General features: G+C 39.3%; 1 protein-coding gene across 1 annotated transcript in view; it reads right to left on the bottom strand.

Annotated features, from left to right (window-relative positions):
* Window positions 1–21,447, bottom strand: part of LOC123318685 — a 78,232-nt gene extending 56,785 nt beyond the window's left edge. Inside the window, exon 1 of the mRNA XM_044905370.1 lies at window positions 21,344–21,447. Coding sequence (XP_044761305.1) covers window positions 21,344–21,360 — 17 coding nt within the window. The 5' untranslated portion in view covers window positions 21,361–21,447. The remainder of the gene's footprint in view (window positions 1–21,343) is intronic.
* Window positions 21,448–25,396: the final 3,949 nt, after the last annotated feature.

Here is a 25,396-nt window from a genome sequence, read left to right on the forward strand (position 1 = left end):
TTAGAGAACGTTCGAACCAATCATTCAAACAGCCGCCTAACCGACAAGTACTTTAAATTACAAATTACGCTAATGTTAATCATCATTCTGTGTAACGATGCAATTCAGCATTGGAGACAGTGTGGCCAACTGACGGTCGAGACTCCACCTAGTCAGGTACAGTCTCGCCAATGGTAACACACGACGAAGAAGACAATGGACAGAGGAACGGAATTGCTTCAATTAAAACGTTGTTTGTCCTGGGAATGGATGATAACAAGATCGTATTAATTCTGTGTGTTTGCCAAACCCCGATGTGGGTTAGCTTTGGGTAATGATGGCGCGAAACTTTCGAGCTGGCGTCTTGTACGAGCGAGGTGCGGTTGGCTCCACTGGATGTGGGATGGTTTTGGTCGTCGTTGTTTTTGTGGATGATCAACAAGGGGGATTCACTTCGAAATTAATCATTATAATCTTGTTTTTACAACGAGCATAGATGAATTCAGTTCTCAACTAGGTTATGGAAATGTTCTGTGCTGTTTGCAAGTAGTGCGCAGCTTGTTTCTACCTGAAAATGTGTCAATGTTACCAGTAACCTAAAGACTCTATGTTTTTCCTAAATACTAATTGGATCAAGCTGGTAACTAGAGGTTCAAATGTTTTTGCAGGGTTTGAGAACCTTCTGCATGAATTATTTGAACCGTTATTCACTAATGTCTATGTATGTATCTCGGCCAGAAGCACCAAGCGGCTCTTATATCACTGCGATGTAACAATCCTTCCAACCACTTCATGAACCATAGATCGAGGACCCATCGCGTTCTACCGGTGAAAAGCACCTGAAGAATGCAACGTGTAAACACAGGGCACCGATGTTTGTACAGCGACAGCGGCTGGCTAGCTTCCAAACCGCTAAAAGTGTTTGTCTAGGCATTCACGAAACGGCCGGCGACTGCCCATGTGATCTTCCAGGAAACACACTCCTAGCCACACCACCCTGATGGCTTGTATAGACTCCGTTTGTGTTTGTACACAAACTTGTCTTATTAATTAGTAGTTTCGGTGTGCATGGGGAAGGAGATGACTGCAAGGCCTGGGAAGTTGATACGTGGTAAGAAGTGCCTCTTCGGTCTTAGTTTTCAAGATGGCGGCGCGGTAACTTTGAATCAATCACGTGAGTGATGCCTTGCCAATTGATGAACGCAAAATACTCGAAAACGTATGAAAAACATTCGTTGGCCAAATTCGAAAGTTGACGTTCGAAAAATTCCGAAAGAGATAAGGCCACTTAAATATTTGTCAAGACCAAACCGTTACATCGAGGACCATGAAATTTGGAGATTTATTTCGGAGAGAGTTGCTCTTTCGAAATATTCATCACATTTAGATCTGCCGTAAGTTTTCTGGGAGATGCACGTGTCAAAAGTTGACTTTCGAAAAATGTCGAAAAACACGGTGTCACATAAAAATTCGTCAAGACCGAACGATTCCACTGAGGTCGATGAATTTTCGAGATTTACTATAATGAGAGTTGTTCTTTCAGAATATGTATCACTCTCAGCTCTACGGTGATTTTTCTGCGAGATACATTCGACAAAAGTTGACCTTCGAAAAATTCATACAAAAAAGGCGCCACTTAAAGAACTGTTAAGACCAAACCGTTGCACCTAGGTCGATGAAATTTCGAGATTTATGACTTAAAGAGCTGTTCTTTCAGAATATGTACCACATCAAGATCTGCGATGATTTTTCTGAGAGATACGAGTGCCTAAAGTTGACCTTTGAAAAATTACGAAAAATATGGGGTTACTTAGGAATTTATCTTGACCATACGGTTGCACTAAATCCATGAAATTTGGAGATTTATTACAAGAAGAGTTACACTTTTAGAATATGTAACACTTTCAGCTCTACGACGATTTTTCTGCGAGATACATTCGACAAAAGTTGACCTTCGAAAAATTCATACAAAAATGACGCCACTTAAAGAACTGTCAAGACCAAACCGTTGCACCTAGCTCGATGAAATTTCGAAATGTGTAACTTGAGGAGCTATTCTTTTAGAATATGTATCACATTAAGCTCTGCGATGATTTTTCTGAGAGATAGGAGTGTCCAAATTTGACCCTTGAAAAATTACAAAAAATATGGGGATACTTAGGAATTTATCTAGACCATACGGTTGCACTAAATCCATGAAATTTGGAGATTTATTACAAGACGAGTTACACTTTTAGAATATGTATCACTTTAAGCTCTGCGATTACTTTTCCGAGAGATACGAGCGTCGAAAGTTGTATATGGTGAAAATCATCGCTAAGAGTACATATTTATTTCAATTTTGCCACATCCAAGGAACTCTCTGCCGTGCTGTCAATTTCTCATCGCCGTTCCGCGACCTCTCGCCGATCGCGTCCGTCAAAAATCTGGCTCAACACGTGACCCCCGCAACCCCTGTCATATTTGACATAGTGCCAACGCGACTCGGACACTTGTTGGACTCCTCACGTCGGCGTTTTTTAATTTCGCTGACCCCTGGCGAGTTAACGAACTCGGGACTGGCCACGTTTCGCGTTTAGTGGCGTTAATAAGTGGCCCCGGCCCCTTTGAAACCTTACGCCGCGCCCGAATGAGGAACGAATGTGATAAACCGTTCACGTCGAACGTGTTATTAAATTCGCATTGCGGATCGTCCAATTTTTGCCCGTGTGATTGAGCCGCGCGAGACCACGTTGCCGCTGCGTCGCATACGGGTGGAGATCTGAGGATTGGAGGGCGTAAAGGTGGGTGCAGACACGCAACGGAACTTCGTAACAGGACAGTCGCGCGCAACCTCGTTACAACTCTAAGTCGTGGCGTCTCATGGCTCGTAGCGACATGCAATAGAACTCTAAATATTCGACATTGAGCAACGAGGTTACGAGGTTCTGTTGCATGTGTGCACCCAGCTTTAGGATTGCTCAAAACTCACAAGGTTGCGTTAAATCGATGTGAAGAGGAAACAACACAAGAATTTTTGTCTGATGGCAGTCTCGTAGATTTTGTATGAAAAGTGTTGGTTTGCTCTCAAAAAGAACTTCTTTGCAACGCAAACTTTGAAGCTCTTTGGTGGCGACTTGAAGAGTTACGTGAAAAACTGGAAGAACTCTCTATTTTTCAGATATTTCATCTCTGCTCACCACTTTTCTCTATCTGAGCACTATTTAAACCTGAAACTCAAAAAGTAATCGAACCAGGAGCAAAAAAACCATTTAGGAAAAAAGAGTTTACTTTTTTCTCCCATAAATAAACGTTTGGTGAAATGGTCCCAAAATTTCCTCAACTTTCGAGGAGTATATATACGGGAGCACTGAAAGAGTCAGAGCAAGCCACAAAGAATCGGCTTCGCGACCCAAACGGCTAAAGTTCGACTTGGCAACACTCCAGCACGCATCTATAACTTCTGCTCAGGTAACAATTATTCTCTCCATTTCACTTCTTGTTTTGACCAATAAAAACGCGGTTTGTAATGCTCACATGACCGCCCACCGACTCAATCTAGTTTTCGACAGTCAATTACATATTTCAGTCACGAATTAAAGACGAAACCAATTTTTTAATGGGGAACGGACGGTGGTTGAAAAAATCTCTCTTGCTTGCAGCTCGGGGTGGATGTCCTCATCCTCAAGTTCTGAACTTGGTCTTTCTCAAGAGAGTTCTCCAATTGAATCTACGAATCTTCTGAATTTAGATCAACTTTTAATCCTGTTGCCAAAGTGGTCACAACACTGTATCGCGTAGAGATGCGCACGCTCATAAAACGTCTTTCGCCAATGTGAATGTTTAATATGGTCATGACAAAACCTTTTTTATTCTCTGTTTTTTCCGTTTATAGTCTTAACAATGCATTCCGGACTTAACTCCCCGACGATTCTTTGGGCCCAGTCGCAGCTCTCGGAATTAATCTCAGGTAATGAACATCGAGAGAAATGCTCATAAAGACCTTTCTCATAAATCTTTCAATACCACAGAAAGGCACATAGTGTAACGATGGCTATCGCGAACTCACTTTTTATACCCCTTTGTGCACGCTGAATTATCATGGAAAAAATGCCTTTCGCCAACTTTGAAGAATCGGCTTTACGTTGGCCAGGTTTCGCATTCTATCACGTACCTAGTGTGGCTATTATAACGCAGATCTAGTTATGGGTTATGCTACTACTTCATGACCCCGTGTGGTAACTATTGTGCTTTGTAGTAGGTGATTTACTACGGGTACTCTGACTGCTTGATGAAGATTTGTGCGTGCAACCACTCGGTATTGAAAATTTACTGATTTACGATCGGTATTGGTGTGGAATCACGAAGAAAAATCTGATACCAACGGATGTGAGGAGTCTTTCGTATTGGGAGTCTATTCAACTATGTTCATTTCAACGATACAAGGCTTTCTTGGATCTGTATACCAGAAATTTTCAGCAAGCAGTCACTTTTCAGCTATATATTAGTGTTTGAACTGATTCTGCCAGTCCTGAGACACTATCTGGCTATATTTAGGTATGCTGAAGAATGGATTCGACAAAATACCATAAAGCAACAGGCTTGAGGTTATGAGAGAATCCTTCTTTGGGTGCCAAGCCATTTTGGTATCGAAGACAACGAGAAAAAGAGACAAATCTGCGAAAAGAGCATAAAGGTTAACACCTATATGCTTTAGAAGCATTCAGACTCTCAAGTTGTTCAAGAGATTTGTGCAGATTGCTTTGTAAGTAACCCTGAACACTCTGGCTGTTCAATATCATCATGAGGCTGCACTGAAGATACGGAAATGGGACCAAAACATCTGTGCAGCTATTCTGAGGTTATTTGATTTAAGTCATGGCCTGCTCGCTAATCTTTTGAATCCTTTATCGGATTAAAAAGGATTTTGAAATCGCAATAATACAACAAAAATCTTGTGTTTGCCGAAAAAATCTTGTAGATATCATTTGGTGTTTCCCCTTGCTACGTTAGATGTGGAACTATCCAGCGATTGTTTTCGTAGTGTTCGAGGGGATTAAATTTTAGGAGGAATTTTAATGCCCTCTACATTCCTGAGATAAGACACGTGAAAAACAACGTAATAAAGCTGCGGAAATACATTTGAAGAATGTTCGCATCCCCAAAGAGGATAAGCCATCCCCAAAGAGGCTAAGGCATCCCCCAAAGAGGCTAAGCCATCCCCAAAGAGGCTTGGCAACCCCTGAATAATCGTACCCCATAAGGGTTGAAGATATTGAGCTTCATCAGTCAATTTAATGTGTCCCCTCAAAAGAGAGTGAGGTTTTCAAGTTCTTTCAACTCCAGTCAATTTGTGCAGTGAAAGAAATTAAATATTTTGCTGCAAAGTCACATTAATCTGAAGAAGACACATTGAACTTCACAATGATGCGTCACACGGTACATGTCCTCTGTACAAATTGTCTTAATGGTGACTACTATTGCGTCGGGGTTGAACTTAAAAGATTTTTCATTTATTTTCTTGTTGTTCTGCATATATCCTTTCAAATGTCTATCCAAGCACGATCGACTTTCGAAATAGACCTACTTCTTTCCAGAATTGTTTTCTCACAAGAAACATTCAAATAAATAGATACCCCTCCCTTCAAACCCAGATCTCGAACGGATAGGCACTGGCAGATTTTAATAACACACCTATCAAAGAGTTGAAAGGGCACGGTTTGTGAGAAAAGCTCATCTCGTAACCAAACCTGACATCTGGATGTCAGAAGCTCGTCGGTCGGCATTCTTCATCTGAACCTTCATGTCCTGCACTCCTTTGTCGGCTCTCTCATCCGACAAATCGTCATGCTTGTATAGTCTTGAATAAATAGGCTGGACCATGGTGAGACAGGGCCTGTCTTGTTATATTTCGAAGTGGTATGAGAATGGAAAAAACTTAAATGGATTGAAACTGATCTGTCGTTGCCTTATAATCGAAAATTCTATCCTATTTCACAGAGTGTTTCATTCTTTGCACTTTAATACAATTTTCAGTACAGCTGTACAACACACACTTACAAAATATGGTCCTCGTGACACTTAATGGCTCAAACTCTAATCTGACGTACTTCTACTATTTCTAGAACCGTGGCAGATTCTTTGTTCAAGGAGACCATTTTTCATAATGGAATGCTCTTACTTTCGAATTGGGTTATTGCTTCTCTGGTAGGCAAACAATTTTTCAACACATCCTCTTACAACCCAATTTGAACACCGAACGCATCGTGAATGCAAGCACCAAGAGGAGTATCAGGATTTTTTTTCGTGATAACCAGCACGACTCTTCTGTAATCCACACTGAAAGACCTATAATTAGGAATATTAATATCGTTTATGATAATATTCTCGAGATCTTCCTTTACCATGATCGATTTTCAATAACGATAGTCTTGAGTACGTGTACACTTCACGAGGTTGTTTAGATGAGTAGGGAATAATTAATGTGGCATAGCTTCACTTGGGCATTGATCATGTGCTGAGAATACAAGTTGCAGGAAGGCCCAAAGGAGTATAGACGAATGTGGATTGTTTATCTAGAGCTGCTGCATTTTGTCCTGTGATGAAATAGGATATTAAACTTAGTTATCATTCATTCTCATGTATTTCTATCAATTTTCTTTGGTGGGTAATGAGTATTGTTCCTTATTGATGTTTTAAATGTGGAAATCAATGCGTTGGTTTGTTGGTATTTTCATAGCAGTCGTACAAGAGGTTAGATTTCGGTATAGAGAGGGTTTTTGTGTGAAATTCATTGCGAAAGATGTAAAAAGCTATTTCCTTGATTCCCAGGTGCCCACTCTTTGTTCCACTCTATTCCGTTTGATTAATTCAAGCTCCATGATGCAAGAAGAGCTCCATATTGTGGTTCGCAATATACAATACAGCGAACAATCTATCGCTGCCATTGGCATAACCGAATAGTTCGTACACAGTGAATATATTAGCGGACAACAACCATCATTCAGTTCAATGGAGTAAGTTAGCACCGATAATCAATTTGCGTAACATTGTTAATCAGCGATAAACCCATTAGTGAACATGTGTTAATTACAAATTATTGTTTATTGCCCACGTTTGGTATTTTTGCGCGTCATTCGAATATATCCAGCTTGTATGTATGTGAATAATAGTCGGGAAATTCGAGATTGATCGATACATCTATATTTCGAGATTTATTGTTATAGTTTATTTTCGAACGGATGTCAATGAATCACTCGTTTTTCAGAAAGTCATAGGGAAATACAATGACTGATTGCGAGGTGCTCAGCTCTGTGTTTTTTATAGGTGATTCTCTGTGTTTAAAGCCACAAATAACTACTCTGATTAGGATGTCAGGAGTGTTTTATTCCTGTAATTTCACGGAATAATGATGGTCTTCAGTATTCAGCCGTTTTTTCAAACGTCTGCCAAATAAACGCATACACATTTATTGAAAGCTGATTAGACGTTACTCGTTTCGTTTTATACCGTTTAGTTCGAAACCTAAATTCAACCACACGTTTATTTCACGTATAAACAACGTAAAAGTTACTGAAGAGACGTGTTTTCATCGTGTTTCCCCAACGTTTATTCAATAAGAAGCTAGAAACATTGCTGCAACTATGAATGAGCAACTATTCGATAACACGTTACTCTAATCGCTAATTAGGAACGTTTCCATATCATTCTTGCTCAACGTTTATTCAACTGTGGTTGACAACTGTTAGATTACCGTTGAGTTCGAAATATTCTAGCAACCTGATACTCTAACCCCCAATATTCAACGTTTTTTTATAGTATCTCTACTACGTATATTCAACGAGGAGTTAGAAACGTCACATCAACGTTGAACAGGGGACTCTTCAACAACCTCGAGATCAAGATATGAAACGTATCTCCATCGTTTCTCAGCAACATTTTATCCATAACCAATCCAAAATACGTTGTATTGCACACCACTAATTGATAAATCCTTGTCAGCGACGTCCGGTAAAGCCTTCACGAGGTTCACTAGGGGATGTTTTATTTGAAATTCTGATATTCAAAGTATAATTCTGGTGGTATTTCAACACTAACCCAAACGTTTAAAATTCGTATATCAGCAACGTTATTTTGAAATAAAATCTAAACGTTTTATTCACGTTGAATTTTTGTTACAATGCAACGTGTAATAAACGTATGGAGGTAACGTTACTATGTAACTGGAATGAAACGTATTTTCAACGATATCCAATATTTAACGTGTTTTCCACGTATCTGTGTCTGTGGGAGATATTTTTGCTATCGGAGCGAGATACAGAGAGTCCAAACCGCCCCAAAAAGTCCATCCAGCTTCCCCACCAACCCCCTGTCGTCATCCCACGCAACAATGGGAAATATGAAAAACCTTGTTGATTCCCGAAGACATAATTCGCCGTATCCAGAACGGGGAAACTTTCGGATTGTTCCCGATGACGCAGGAAGCGGCCGCGATAACATTCGGAACGTCTGACAGTCCTCATAATAAATGATTGGGTTGTTTTGAAGGGGCCGATCGATTTGTCTCTCCAGCGTCATCTTCGGCGAGGGCCACCTTTCGAAAAACACAAATTTCACGGTGAAATACAGCCGGCGCCGTGGTTCGTCATCGATCCTGTGTCCTCTCGAGGATCCTGTTTTGATATGGGGATATAGCGCGCGGGAACCGGGATTAATGAGTGGTGCTACAGTTTGCCTCGAGTGGCCGCTTCGTTTCGGGATATGACAGTGACCCAGAGTTGGAGGGGACAAGGGCGTCTTTGTGACGAAGGGATTGAATTCGGTCAGGTTGTTGCTTGATTTGGTTGGTTGGTCCACGGTTGAACAGTTTTTCGAAAGCTATGGACGAAGTAGAAACAGGGTAGATATATTTGGAGACACATATATGGGGTTCATTTATGACAAGTGACGTAGATCGAATGACAAGTGACGTAGATCGAATGACAAGTGACGTAGATCGAATGTCAACTGTGGCTTTGCACGAATGTGCCTATCAGAGACCTTTTATTCATTGTTAGTTTGTAGATCTTTTTCCCAGTTATTTTTTAAGAATAATGTATAATTATAATCTTCATATGATAAAACTTGCTTCATCTTTTTAGTATAAAAACCTGACCTTTCCACAGGAAACGTTTATAACGCTGGATACTTTCACAAAAATGGATGAGAAAACAGTTCGAATAGTTAAAAATCGAAAACGGTCGCTACTCACTCTTTTATTCTATTAGGCAACCTGAAATCGAGCAGATTTCATTATCAATCTAACCTTTACAACTATTATCTGAGTCTAAACTAATCTAACCTTACCGTCACCTATATTTTCTGAACCCAACCTAACCTAACCAAACCAAACCAAACTTAACCTAATCAAACCCAACCTAATCAAACCTAACCTAATCAAAACTAACCTAATCAAACCTAACCTAATCAAACCTAACCTAATCAAACCTTACCTAAGCTAACAAACCCATCAACAATATCTAAACTAACCTAACCTAAACTCATCTAACCTAACATGACCGTAACCTATAATCTTCAAACCTAACCTAAACTTACATATCCTAACTTATATCTTCTGATTTTTGACCTTTCGTAAAAATATCTCGCTAAGAATTCATGGAGCTACGCTGATATCATGCCTATTTATCGAAAAGAACTATACCCCTAACTATAAAACTAATAAAGAATTCGAATAATGGATGTAGACAGTCAATTTGACTATTTGACAATTAGATTTTAAATCGTCATTTCTTTTAAGCTTTTTTTCCGAATCCTCTGTGATCTGGCGTCGACTGTTCTCTGTGATTTTTGACAAGCGTCTCGAAATTTCATTGAATGTCAAAATTGTTGATTTTTCACGCTTTCTTCTATTGATTTTGATCAGACATAAGGAAGGGCGGATGAATTGAAAAGACCTTATGCTCGATAGTAGGAATGATAGTTTCGACAGTATTTCAAGATGTCACGATTAGTTAGCAACTGACAACCAAGCTCTTCAATTAAAATCTGTGGTCCTATCAGGGATGGGTAAACTGGTAGACGATCATTCAATTGATACCGTCGATATAGACGATTTGCGTAGCCTAACAGTAGTGATATCAATGAAGAAAGATGGGAAATATAACTCCGATAGAAGTTGCAGTAAACGTGGTGAGAAAGAACCGTCGATTTTGCGTGGGCGATGCTTGCGTCGCTTGTATGCCGCTGAAGACGGCGCTCGAAGTTCTCATGCCCTCGATTCGAAGTGGCGCCTGCTTGCATGTGGCGACCAGGATCGTAAATCGGACGTTCTCTCTTTCTCGCCGTTTCTCGCGCGAAGCTACACGGTCCTCTAGTCCGAACGGAAATGCATGCCATACCTGAGAGAGCTCGCCGATGAGCTGGCGAAAGTAGCCTATGCGGCCGAGATGGGAGTACTGCCTTTTTTCAGTTTTCACCTTTCAAAAACGGTCGATTGGTTGTCGAAGGGCATTCGAGTCTTGTATCGAATTTTATGGATTCACCCAGCACTTAAAACACGTTTTTTGAATCAAAATACAACTTGTTGTTCATTCCCGTAACTTTGAACCCTACTGGGTTGAATAACAACCCTCTTACTTGAGATTAGGGTATTTTTGAAATGAACTTTAGTGTCCAAATGACTTGAATTCATCTCAATTGTGTAATCCCCCTTTAAAGGCGAAGTTTCAAAGATAGACACCTGATTGTGGTAATAAAATCGTCAAAAATTATAAATATTCAAACAAAGGACAAAACCCTCACGTATATGTACTCACCAATCCGCCTACGCTGACCCCAAAACTGCCAGTTTCTCCAAACATATTCTGGCAAATAGAAACATGTCAATTTTCCCGTATAGGTACCTATTTAGACATCTCGAAAATATCCTTCGTTCAATCTGAGCGCTTCAACCTGTACGCTTTATCGAACTTGTAATTATGTTATTGGCTTCTCGGTTTCCAATATACCGCAAATATTTGCTTTGTCAATTACGAGTGATGCCAAACAATTATGTACGGACTAAGTGGGTGTGCAAACAACGCTATAGGAGGATTTTTCGTGACCATCCATACTTTTCAGGTGATTAAGGATAAAGTACTGGTGGAGTGGTTTTAAGTTGATCGGATGGTCAATGAATTAAGCCTTCATTTGGTTGAATTTCAAGGATGCGGAAGAAAACGTTTTACACGTTCACTAAATCTGTAATCCATCTGTTAGCTATCGAAGATCTGAAAAAAAAATACTTACGGCAGAGTCTGAAGCGCCTCAGAGCAAAAACCCGTACAAAGTTTATCACGGAACTTCAAGATGCAGACGACTGCGCACTTATCGCTAGCAGCTCAGAGGATTTACAGATAATGTTGGACACCTATAACCATATATACTAAGCTTTAGGCCTTAGACTCAATATTGACAAAACCAAAATCAAACAGACATCAGCCTGGATGATGAAATTTTAGAACAGGTCGAGCAGTTCAAATACTTGGGAAGCTTCATAAATACTAGGGCTTATCTGGACAGGGAAATACACAACCATATCAATTCGGCATCACGGGCATTCTGGAAGCTGAAGGACGGAGTGTTTCAAAATCACGACCTCAATCTGAAGACCAAGACAGCTTTTAACAAAGCAGTGGCCCTTCCAACGCTTCTTTACGGAAGCGAAAGCTGGACGCCCTACAGGCGACATATTAAACAGCTTGAACAAACGCAACGACGTCATCTAAGACAAATAATGCACACAGATGGTTCCGCAAAGTTTCAAATGCAGAAGTCTTGCAGAGCGCGAGTTGTATAACAATTGAGACTGAACTAACGAGGGCCCGACTCAGATGGAGCGGCCACATTCTGAGGATGCAAGACACAAGATTCCCCAAAATAGCTCTGTATGGCGAATTCACACAGGGAGCTCGGAAACCAGGAGGCCAGTATAAGCAGTTTAAGGATATACTGCATCAATCCCTAAAATCAGTTAATGCCAATCATAACTGGGAACAACTAGCGTTAGACAGATCACAGTGGAGGTCTTTGGTCCACAGTTATAATGGAGACTCGAGAAGAATACAGCGGCGGCCAGATCTGGTTGGTGATTATCCATGCCCGGAGTGTGGAAGGATCTGTAGGCCACGGTTGGGTCTCTACAGTCACAGGAGGGCACACAGTCGCAAGTAGCCCTAAGAAATTATAAGTTTGATCACACTGATAGTTTTATCTTTGAGTCTTTTTGTAGATTTATTCTCGCTAACGGATACAGCAATGAATGAATGAATGAATCTGCATATGCAGTAGGGTCAGTTTTTTTTGGCATCAATTCAGTAAAATTAATGGCTGTGTCCTGTAGGACATTCGCTTCTATATTCGTTTTTCTTTTCAGTAGAGTCTGCAATTCGTTTATGACATTTACATATCTCAAACTTCCTGTTATCGTGTCTTTCTCGCAATATTGTGGATAGCTACCACCATCTACTACACTACCCTAACTCATGGTTAACAATATTCCAGAAAAAAACCAAAGGACTGATCGAGAAGGATTTCGATAAGAATAGAGCCCTGTTAGCTACCAACGAATTGAAGTTTCAGAGTGAAACAGCTTCGCCCCAGATTGAAAACCACCTCCCCTCCTTCCAGGTGAACCCTGCCGATCGAAGTTCAATAAATCGACGAAGAATTTTATGGTGCATGTTTGCCGAAACGCCAAGAAAAAGAGAAAAACAAACCGTAACATTGTTATTGCGAGACATGGGTGGCTATAAACGATGACCTGGGCGACAAACTTAGTTCAGTTTAACTCGTAAAGTCGATCTGGAGGCACATAACTCTTTTAACTCTTTTACTCAAACGACGGTACTCTTAACGTTGTGGTAACTCAGCGTTCCCACACTTGATCTGCACTTTTGCAGTTTGGATTTATGTGAAAAATTGAAAAAGATCGTTATTATCTATGGAGTTTTCGAAGAGAGACAGCTTTGTTTACGAAGACGTTGGATTCATCAGTGAATCTAACCTAAACGAACTGAATGAGTCTCGTAATGTAATCTTCTAGAATGAGCAAGGTTGAAAAGTTTTGTATATGTATACCTATACACATATTGATGATGATTCAGCTATCTATCAAATAGTAGGAATTTTATGTCCTCACATGTGGTAATTATTTCAGATGAAATATTCTATTTCTGATTTCCCAATTGAGGATCTCAGTCTAGCTGCTTCCCTATCAATTTCGAGGAAGAAAATAACGAACTACAAAAGTATCTATGTATGCAATAGGATCAGTTATTTTTCACCAACTGTCTGGAATTCGGTTCTATATCTTGCACATAAATGTCCTAACAATACTCCTAACTACAAAAGTATCTGAAGATGTAACAGAATCAGTTTTTTCTCCTGCAGGACTTTACTACTTTACTTGGTTTTGTTCCAGTACAGTCTGCAATTCTTTTTCGATATCTACATATTTCAAACTAAGAAATTTCAATGATAATAATGATTTCTCTCCTCGTATTCGATCTACCTATCTGAGCTATTTAACAATCCAACCACTTCCTTTTATCGTGTCGTTCTCTCAATATTGTCAATAGCCACAACCATCAACTTATCACAATTAAAGAAAAACAAAACAACGTCGAACATCACATTCCAAGTACCAATACTCGGATCTCTATTTGCAAATTATCCCTGTGTGTGAGAATGACGATGGAACTCCAGCGATTTCTCGTGTTTGCATGAATATCGTGATAAGCAACTATACTCAGTGCCATTAGAAGTCTCAGAGGAAAAGGAATAATTTATTCAACTCAATTTTTCGGCCACATAATAATCAAGTTATGGTTTATGTTGAATTGTTGAAATGTAAAGGTTCGGTGAACCTCATACCTATTTTACAGAAATCTAGAGACGGAATATGCTATCTAGTTAGCATATTCAGCTATCTGGCGATAGATGGCGCACTCGGCTGTGTATTTCACAATGCATCCTTTCTATTTGCTCTTATATGAGCCATTAAAAGACGAAAGCATCTGAATCGGCAGATGTGTGGCTTGTGGCTTGAACTCTCAATCTGTTATTGTCAGGAGACTAGATTAAGAGAGCTGAACACCTACAAATCTGACAAATGACAAAAAACCTCGAGTTTGATTCGAAGACGTGGAAATTTCAACCTTGTGGCAGGGGTTGAAGTTGATGCTAGTTTGTCCCTTTGTAAAATTGAAAGGGTAAGAAAACAAGTACAGGAACTATTCGAAAATCAACTGGTAAACTGAGGCACAATGCGTAAAGGAGAATCTGTAAGAGAGAAAAAGATCTGTCACTTTGAGTTCATTAAATCGCATTCAAACTTCTGGAATTTTTCACTGTCAGGTGAGAATTTCGTACAAATTTTGATATGTAAAAGTAAAACAGCAGCTCTGAGAAGCAGATTGGTAGGATCAAAGTTGAATAAAATAACTGTGACACTTCTACTGTCACCGAGTATAGTTGGCGCTTCGTTATAGTGGGTGTAGAATAGCTGCAAAATGAGAAATTCCACATGTCGTCTCGGTTTGTTGGTTTGTTCGACAAATATCCGTTTAATCTTGTCACAGGCGCTATCTCAGAACGTATTGAAGCACCTTGCGTAAATCCTCTTCCCCGTAATCGTTATTTCTTAATCGTTCTCAGCTACGATGCGAAATGTATCTTCTTGGAATTCCGAAGTAAAATGAATGGTTGATTGTTGGGGTTCCACGGGGTTTGAGCAATATCGGAGAGATGGATGGCCAGAGGCTGATATTTATTGAAAATATGAGAATATCATGTTTTCGTAGAGGGCTGACTTGGAAGAAATATGATCGAATCAAATAGGTTCTGGTTTAGCCACGTGGATGAACAGAATTGTGAATACGGTAGTGGTATCTGTCTTAAATGCGGACTCTCTTCAACCCACTTTTCCAACAAGATAATGACAAGCGACATAACCCCACATTTTCGTACTATACAGAGTGGAATGTGTCGAATTTCCATGGCCAACCGAGTGTCAAAATACACTACGCAAAAAAATTAACGCACATTCTGAGAATCTCAATTTTAATGAAAGTTAACTCTACATTGACTTTATAACTGATTTTTTATGTTCTCTCGGGAAGGTTTTGAACGAAACAAGACACATTATATGAAAGAAAAATTCAGGATTTCACCGAATCTTATGTCAATGAAGAGAAATGAACAATTTTCAAAATACTGAAATGCTGATAAGTGATTTAATACTTGGTATTTCCACCCCTTGCGTTAATTACAGCTCGGCAACGACGGTTTATACTCAAAATGAGTGATCTTAAAATGTTCTGATCTAATCCTTCCCAGATTTCTCCGAGTTGGATTCCTAAGTCCTTAAGAGTAGCTGGATGATTTTCTGAACTTCTCAGCCTTCTATTGAGGTTATCCCAAACCTGCTCAATCGGATTGAGATCTGGACTTCTTGCTGGCCATTCCATTCGAGAGACTTCAAACTCTTCAAGGTACTCCTGAACGATGCGCGCACGATGGGGTCTGGCATTATCGTCTATAAAAATGAAATTTTCACCTATGTATGGGGCAAATGGCACTACATGCTCTTCAAGAAGGTTCCTTATATACTTATCAGCATTCATAGTTCCATTATCAACGACCACTAGGTCTGTGCGAGCAGTCAAAGATATTCCACCCCATACAATAATCGATCCTCCCCCGAAACCAGTAGTATTCAGGAAATTGCCCTGAGCATATCTTTCATGTGGACGTCTGTCTACAAGGGAACGTCGATCACAATGGTAGAGGCAGAATCTAGACTCATCTGTGAAGAGAACTCTTTCCCAATCGGCCTCTTCCCAATGGATATGCTCTCTCGCAAAATCCAAACGCGCCCTTCGATGGGCTGGGGTGAGAGATGGGCCTCTTGCCGCGACACGAGGCCTTAAATCATATTCTCTCAGGCGATTTCTTATTGTCTGAGTGCTAATTTGCACCTAATGAGTTTGCTCAAGCTGAATTTGAAGGAGGCGAGCGGTTGCAAACCGTTGTCTCAACGAAGAAACTCTCAAGTAACGTTCTTGAATGGCAGTTGTTACCCGTGGTCTACCCTGTCCTGGTTTTCGGACATTCATACCTGTCTCCCTGAATCGCTGCAACATTCTGGACACACTTGTATGGAAACTCTAAACCTTTCTGCGTAAATTTTTTTGCGCAGTGTATCTTTATTGGAAATTGGTAGGAGATTGTAGGAGAATCATTGTTCGGCCTTCTTGGCATCCCTAGTGGCCCAGGGCTCCAAATGCCCCCAGGTGAACCCTTCCAAACCCCGAAAAATAATCAGTTTCCGATGACACAGTTGCGTCATAAAACGGGCACGGTTGTTTGTCTAGACTGGCGGCTCCTGGAGAATTGGGCACCGGGCCTGTGGGGTAGGGGTGGCTCGGGGGTGGGCGCCGGGGGTTGTTATCTCGCCCGGAGTCAACGACCAGTCACCTGGAATCTGGAGTACACAACCTGATAATAATAGCCGGATCCGGATAGTTTTCGCGATTTCGAGACTATAAACTTAACGGGCGCCAGCGAAGTTTACCGCCCGGGCGCTCCCCCGCCCACCTCCATGTTTTATGCGGTTTACGTTTATTATTTCGCCGCGGATTGTTAACGGACTGAAATATGTCGCGGTATGAGGTTGTTTGCGAGGATTGTAGGGTGGAGGTTGGAGTGGGAGGGTGCCATCTTGAAAGATCGCAAGGGGTTTTTGTTATTCTTCCAGATGGGAGATGTTCCTGAGGGATCTTAAGAGGCGCACTTTGATGTGATCCACGTCAATATTGTTTCGAATGTGATATTGAATTATAATCTTCTTGATATTGACTTTAAGTATACTGAAACAAAGGGAACAGTCAGAATTTATTTCGATAATTTTTTGGTACATCTATGTTGAGCCCGTTTGCAACAGACGAGAATGCTCTAGAAAATTTACTCGAGATTTCATGCGCCGTGGATTATTTACTGTTACATACGCATTTTCGGTATAATTCTCTGTTCAGTTGAATACAAAATACAAAAATTTGGTAGAGAATTCTCCAGAGAATTCTCGGCTGTTACAAACGGGCTTTAGGGTAAGACAGATCGAAATTTGAGAGGTAAGAAGAAGATTTAGCGTATTTGAAAACCTATATTTTCATACCAAAATTTCGAATATTTGGCCCTGTTTAGGGGAAAATAATTTTTTTTGTTTTTCCACTTTTCATTTTCGAGTTGACTTCGAAGAGCTCTCTGGAGCGCAATTCTCTATCGAATCCTCAACTGTTTGGTTTTCTAGAATCTTCAAAACAAATTCCATGTACTCCATAGCCTAAGACAGCAATAGAACATCCTGATTTTCAGAAAGAGCAGCAAATAGGTCATTTTAGGGGGGTTTAACCCCTTGCTCATTTTTGACCCAAAAAATCGAAATTTTCGAAATCGAGTATTTAAGCTAGGGTGGAAACCTAGGCAACGCTGATTATATAACCGGAAATTCCAATTGGATCAGACGAATATAACAGTAGATATCGCAGATTGAAAATTGCAATTTTTGAAAAATGCCATTTCCAAGATGAAAATCTAAACGAAGGGAGATAGACTTTCGAAATTGCCCGCAATAGATACAGCGTGTTCGAGAACCTATATTTTCATTCCAAAATTTCAAATATCTCTCCCTGCTTAGGAGAAAATAATTTTTGTTTTTCCACTTCTCATTTGTGAGTTGACTTTGAAGAGCTCTCTGGAGTGCAATTCTCTATCGAATCATCAACTGTTTGGTTTTCTAGAATCTTCGAAACAAATGCCATGCACTTCATATTCTAAAACAGTAATAGAATATCCTGATATTCAGACAGAGTAGCAAATAGGTCATTTTAGGGGGGTCTAACCCCTTGCTCATTTTTGTCCCAAAAATTCGAGATTTTCCAATGCGATCTCATGTTTTTATAGGGGAACCTCAACAATGCTGATTATGAACTCGATTGGGTTTCTATAAATAGGCCACCAGTCCACCCCACTCAGAGGATGGTACATGAAACACTCCTCAATTATACATCAAAAGTTGCGTACCTAATATAACATACAAATTTCGTACAAATACCTAGAGGATGTTACAGAACAACCTTCAGCCCACATTCCTCGACATACAGGGGAAACTAAATCTCCCTTTTCTGAGGATATTCGCCAACCAGTTCATCCCTAAGTGTGAAATCTCGGAAGAACTCATAAAAGCGGAACTACGTCACACCTTGCAATTGTAACGCCGCTCTCCGAGGTGCGATAAACAAAAAATAATTGAGTTTTACAACCCCCAATTCTACCTGGAACCGTAGGGGATGTTTTTACACCTGGATGTGCGCTCTCATTTCCCAGAACGGAGGATTTCTGCTGATGAGGGGCCATCATCGGGTGGGATGGTCCATTGCGAAGGTCTTTATGTCTTCGAAACAATATAATTTGGGCAATGAGTCGAAGTCGACGTCTTTTTATGTGGGGAAGTGAGGGTGGGTGGTTATTGTTGAACTATGAGATGGTTGTATGAAGGCGGACTGGTCAGAACGTTGGTTTTCGGGGTTTTTTTGTGTGGTGAAAGCCAATTATTCTTATTTCCGTGATTTTTTCCACACTAGTTCTTCAGATGTTTCGATAGAATTATCGTTGGAATGCGGAGTTAGTTTGAGTTAAATTTTTATCTGAATTTACTTATGTAAAATCGAACAGTACATACCCATAACAATGAATTATGATTTTACTGCTCCACAAATGTTAATTTTTGTCCACCACCAAATATCCATTCATGAGAAATCAAAGTATGTTTACTCTTTTCGAAGTCAACTCGAAATTGAAAAGTGGAAAAACAAAAAAAATTATTTTCTCCTAAACTGGGCCAGATATTTGAAATTTTGGTATGAAAATATAGGTTTTCGAACACGCTGAATCTATTGCGAGCAGTTTCGAAGGCCTATCTCCCTTCGTTTAGATTTTCATCCTGGAAATGGCATTTTTCAAAAATTGTAAATTTCAATCTGCAATAACTCCTGTTATATACCCCTGATCCAATTGGGATTTTCGGTTCTATAATCAGCGTTGCCTAGGCTTCCACCCTAGCACAAAAACTCGATTTCGAAAATATCGTTTTTTTGGGTCAAAAATGAGCAAGGGGTTAGACCCCCCTAAAATGACCTATTTGCTACTCTGTCTGAACATCAGGATGTTCTATTAGTGTCTTAGGATATGGAGTGCATAGAACTTGTTATGAAGATTCTAGAAAACTAAACAGTTGATGATTCAATAGAGAATTGCACTCCAGAGAGCTCTTCGAAGTCAACTCGAAAATGAAAAGTGGAAAAACAAAAAAAATTATTTTCTCCTAAACTGGGCCAGATATTTGAAATTTTGGTATGAAAATATAGGTTTTCGAACACGCTGAATCTATTGCGAGTATTTTCGAAAGCCTATCTTCCTTCGTTTAGATTTTCATCTTGGAAATGGCATTTTTCAAAAATTTGCAATTTTCAATCTGCGATATCTCTTGTTATATTCATCTGATCCAATTGAGACTTCCGGTTTTATAATCAGCATTGCTAAGGCTTCCACCCAAGCACAAAAACTCGATTTCGAAAATCTCGATTTTTTGGGTCAAAAATGAGCAAGGGGTTAGACCCCCCTAAAATGACCTATTTGCTACTCTCCCTGAAAATCAGGATGTTCTATTACTGTCTTAGGATATGGAGTGCATAGAATTTGTTTTGAAGATTCTAGGAAACCAAACTGTTGATGATTCAATAGAGAATTGCACTCCAGAGAGCTCTTCGAAGTCAACTCGAAAATGAAAAGTGGAAAAACAAAAAAAATTATTTTCTCCAAAACAGTGTCAGATATTGGAAAGTTTGGTATGAAAATATAGGTTTTCGAACACGCTGAATCTATTGCGAGTATTTTCGAAAGCCTATCTTCCTTTGTTTAGATTTTCATTTTGGAAATGGCATTTTTCAAAAATTTGCAAATTTCAATCTGCGATATCTCCTGTTATATTCGTCTGATCAAATTGGGATTTCCAGTTATACAATCAGCGTTGCCTAGGCTTCAACCCAAGCACAAAAACTCGATTTCGAAAATCTCGATTTTTTGGGTCAAAAATGAGCAAGGGGTTAGACCCCCCTAAAATGACCTATTTGCTACTCTCCCTGAAAATCAGGATGTTCTATTACTGTCTTAGGATATGGAGTGCATAGAATTTGTTTTGAAGATTCTAGAAAACCAAACAGTTGATGATTCAACAGAGAATTGCACTCCAGAGAGCTCTTCGAAGTCAACTCGAAAATGAAAAGTGGAAAAACAAAAAAAATTATTTTCTCCTAAACAGGGCCAAATATTTGAAATTTTGGTATGAAAATATAGGTTTTCGAACACGCTGAATCTATTGCGAGTATTTTCGAAAGCCTATCTTCCGTCGTTTAGATTTTCATCTTGGAAATGGCATTTTTCAAAAATTTGCAAATTTCAATCTGCGATATCTCCTGTTATATTCGTCTGATCAAATTGGGATTTCCAGTTATACAATCAGCGTTGCCTAGGCTTCCACCCAAGCACAAAAACTCGATTTCGAAAATCTCGATTTTTTGGGTCAAAAATGAGCAAGGGGTTAGACCCCCCTAAAATGACCTATTTGCTACTCTCCCTGAAAATCAGGATGTTCTATTACTGTCTTAGGATATGGAGTGCATAGAATTTGTTTTGAAGATTCTAGAAAACCAAACAGTTGATGCTTCGATAGAGAATTGCACTCCAGAGAGCACATCGAAGTCAACTCGAAAATGAAAAGTGGAAAAACAAAAAAAATTATTTTCTCCAAAACAGGACCAGATATCTGAAATTTTGGTATGAAAATTAAGGTTTTCGAACACGCTTAATCTATTGCGACCAATTTCGTAAGACTATCTCCCTTCGTTTAGATTTTCATCTTGGAAATGGCATTTTTCAAAAATGCAATACTTCACTTGAGATTCGTCAAGACCGAACAGTTGCGTCGAAATGGATGAAATTCGCAGATTTATAACTAGAAGAATTGCTCTTTCAGAATATGTATCACATAAATATCTACGGTGATTTTCCTGGAAGAAAAACTACTCGCAAGTTGACCATCGAAAAATTCCCAAAAAGTTGGGTTAAGTTAATACTTTCCTTGCAAAATTTAACATCACTTCTTGTCGACCTTCAACATAGAACTCAAATAACGATAAAAGGACCTGCCAAAAACACATCTTTTCCAATAGAAGAAAAATGTTTTCAATTTTAAAAGTATCCTTCAAAAATTAAAAAAAAAATTACTTACCCACAAGTTCCGAACATGTGTCCTCTCACGGCGGCCACCGCATCGGTGCACGCACTGCACTAGAACACCCTGTGTATCCGGGAAACGTCCGCGGGGAGCAACAGTCGACGCACCAACTGTCTGCCGAGTTTTCCGAGATCGGCTTTTCCGGCTTTCCCGTCGGCGCGAGCTTTTCCCGCACGTGCGGGGAGTTTTCCCCCCTTTCCCGGTCCGGAAAATGAATGAAAACGTGGGCGATCCTCCCGTACGGGCCATTTGAATGGGGTCCAAGTGGTCCGAGGCAGCCACTGTGGAGACGCGGCTCGCAAATCGATCGGGAAATGCAAATTTTCCATATAGGCCACGAAAAACTGGTCAAGTTCGAAGAAAAACGCATTTGGTCCGTTCACTTTGATGGAAGCAGTCGGTTGGCCTTGGAATTTTGACACGTTCCGCATTCTGTGGTACGAAAATGTTAGGTTATGACGCTTGTCAAAACAATTTTCGGTGTTAAATCAACGCTGTGTTGTCCGTTCTACTTACATATTTATCATTAACACCCGCTTTTATAATCGATGGTTAACTTTTGTAGAGGAAATTTTACAGGTTAGGAGTTTCACACTCACACAAAAAGTGGTTAACTACTATTTATTTCTTGGTACATGTACAAATGTACCTTTACACCATTCACTCTTATTTTAGCCCTCGGTTGGTCATGAAATAATTTTCTCAAGTTTTTATAACTAGAACGGAGTAAGGTTGGCACTCATTAAATGTCGTTAATGTCATAACGCCGTTGCCACAACTAATATCAATTTTTATTACGATAATGCCGAAAGTGATTGAAAAAAGAGACAGGGTTTCAGGAAGTGCTATTTAGAATTCAAGTCCGCTCATTCAAATAGTTATACCCTGATATTCTAAAATCCACAATACGTCAGACGGTAGCGAACATATTCAATGTAAGAGAATTTATATAATGTTTCATCTGTATCTAAACGACTTATATTCAGCTGAATATTTCCACAATCAGGAAGATTGTGGATGAAGGGGATGACAAAGAATTTTCTTCTATTGGGAGACCCAAAAAAGTGTTGACATTTGAGAATTTTATGTTTGAGTGAATTAATGCGAAAAGTTTACTACAGGATTTTCGATAAATGTCATCGTAGAATAAGTTCCCGAAAATTGATTTTTCTATTTTTCATTTGACTTGTCCTATACATTGTAAATGTTTTAAGGTACCAGTAAATATCTCATTATTATTTTATCAATGTATTAAGATGAATAGCCACAAATACTCGCCAGTTGTCTTGTCAATTATTTATTCATGTAAAATTTTTGTTCGAAGGTAAAGTTCTTCTTGACTTGAAACTTCCTTCAATTCCTTTTACTTCTATTGATGCGAGATGATTTTTTTTGAAGAATTTAACACTCTTGCAATTCTGTTGATACCTTCGGGAGATACCCATTCCCAACTACTGCATCATATGCATTTCATCTTCGGGTTAATATTTTTAAAATCTACAACTGATGTAACTTATTCAAACTTTAGCCAAAGAAGATAACGAACATTAACTCTCCTCAAGCTAGTGCATATTACGATATTATACTGAACCCTTGTATTTTCCATGCAAATAACTGGGTTTGGTATGCCTTCAATCAGTTTGTATAAACTTCAATTAAGTTCGTCACATATTTTCCGAAGAGATTCGACATAGTAATAAAATACGTATTAACAGAAACTTTTACGTAGAACGGCCAACATAGCGTTGATTTAAAACCCAAAAATGTTTTGACAAGCGTCATAACTCCACATTTTCGTACTAAACAGAGTGAAATGTGTCATATTTCCATGGACAATCAAGTGCTAAATAAAAAGTGTAGGAGGTGTAGGTATATTATAAAAGGAAATCAACTCTCACCGAAGAGGTGAGAGAAAGCAATGCCCAAACTGAAACACTTCCTCGAAATCTTAATCGCTTTAATTTTTAGACAGCCTGTATGTTTTTATTGAGTCTAAATTCAAAATACCTCAGCTACAATTTCATTTTTTTCGATTCGGCTCTGACAAAAACATATAGCCATTTTGAGTTTTCATAATGAGCTGTGCCAACCCTGGAAAAACAAAGTTACCTTCAGAATAACTAGCTAAATCTGTGACACTACACATCTGTGGATCTTTTAAACAGGATTGCATTCAGCCAAAGTACCCAATTTGTCGAATATCGCATATATTTTAATTTTCAGACAGCCTGTATATCCTTATTGAAATACAATTCTGTTTCCCGGAGATCCCTTTCAGAACTCTCGTTGTTCCCCTTCACGAAGTGCACAAAAACCAGCATGCAAACTCCGCTTGTGCAATATCGTGACCCCCAAACCCATCATTCCCTCCCCCCATCCTCCCACACATCCAGAGAACTTCCTCACTAACTTCCAACTTAACCCCCGAGTCGCATATAGCCCCGTCTCCACCCTCGCAAAGTTGATAACATTGTCCTCTTTTTGAATGAATGCCGGAAAATGGACATTTTCCCAGATTTAGAAGGTTTTTCATTTACCCGTTTATGTGCTCTTGTATATGGTCCTATTCATCGTATGCCAAGAGACTCTGGCGGTTCCTGAATGTCGTCGACGACGTATTTTGTAGCGTCTAAAGTTGCAGTCACTTTTAATTTCGGCCGCTTTGATAGTTTGTGGGGTTTGTTTATGAGAAATTGTGCTGGATGTGGAGAACTTGAACTCTGATAGCGTTGAAATGTTGACAATGACGACGAGACAGGCATTGAAGAGAAGTTAAAAGTTTAAGCACACTTGTTCAAGAAAGGTCACCCATCCAGTTTATGGACATACCCGACGCTGCTTGGTTTAGAAAAAAATCTCAATATTTTCGAAAATGCAAATGTGATCGAGTTGGGAACCAGTACATGTCTCTGAAATGAACTATTGACAGTGCTTGCGAAATTTGAAAGTAGACTGGCCAGTAGTTCCGAGATTCTGAGGTTTTTATGATTTTCTTGTGATGCATAGCACTTTGCTACTTTACCACAAATCTAAGACCAGTTTTTTCCTCGATTATTCTTCACTGAGAAGGGAAAAGTCTGTTTTTTCGTTTGGCCTCAATTCAGGGAAGAAACTTCCAAAAAATATCACGCATCCTTATATTCCTCGAATACAGAACGTCAAATCGAATGACAAATGACACGTTATATTACCTCGAGTTACGACCAAAGAACAATGACAGTTTTCTTCGCATGTCACATCTCATATCACTCATAAAATTTAAACATTAAATCTGGGTATTCGCAGTCAAAATAAAAATGCAATATTTCAAAGCCTTACGACAATCAAATAAATCCTTCGATGTGCCACTTGGAAAGTACAAAACGGCATTTTTATTGGTGAATAATGGAAGGCAACCATAAGAATTTAGTTTGTCATATTAAGAGTTTTTTTGGGCACATAAATGTGATATATCATCAGAAATTTGAAAACTATGAGTAGGAAATAAATATACTGCAGTAACTATGGTAGAACAATCTTCAAAAAAGACTCGCTTGAAAATCCATACTTTAAATTTGCGATATTTTACATTCTTAATGAAATTTGTATTGGAGATTTCAACGGTCGATCAAGAAAGCAAACCAAATTGAGTCGATTTGAAAAGTAAGTTCTCTTGGAACTCAATTCTTGTGTGAAAAATTCGTATTTTGAAAAAATTTACGGACATTGATTTGATGTGGTCGATAAATAGTCTAGAAACTAATTAACATGATTTTCAATAGGATGAGTTATGCAACCATTACGCGTGTTTCGTTATCACAATTGCCATCTTCAGGTGTGTGAAGCTATGATGTTAAATATTTCATCATATTAAATATCATGGACTCAATTCAGTTTCTAATTTAACGTCAACAATATTTCGTCATTTGCCCTCAACAGCTAAGGGTAAATGATGGAAAAATAACTAGAAATACCACCGATAAATCTAAATTTTAATGTTTGGAACGGCAACTATGTATAATTATCGGTTTGAACTGCCAGTTACACAGGGTGAGTAATTGAATAGTA

This window comes from Coccinella septempunctata, chromosome 8 (assembly GCF_907165205.1).
Source record: "Coccinella septempunctata chromosome 8, icCocSept1.1, whole genome shotgun sequence".
Classification (NCBI taxonomy): Eukaryota; Metazoa; Arthropoda; class Insecta; order Coleoptera; family Coccinellidae; genus Coccinella; species Coccinella septempunctata.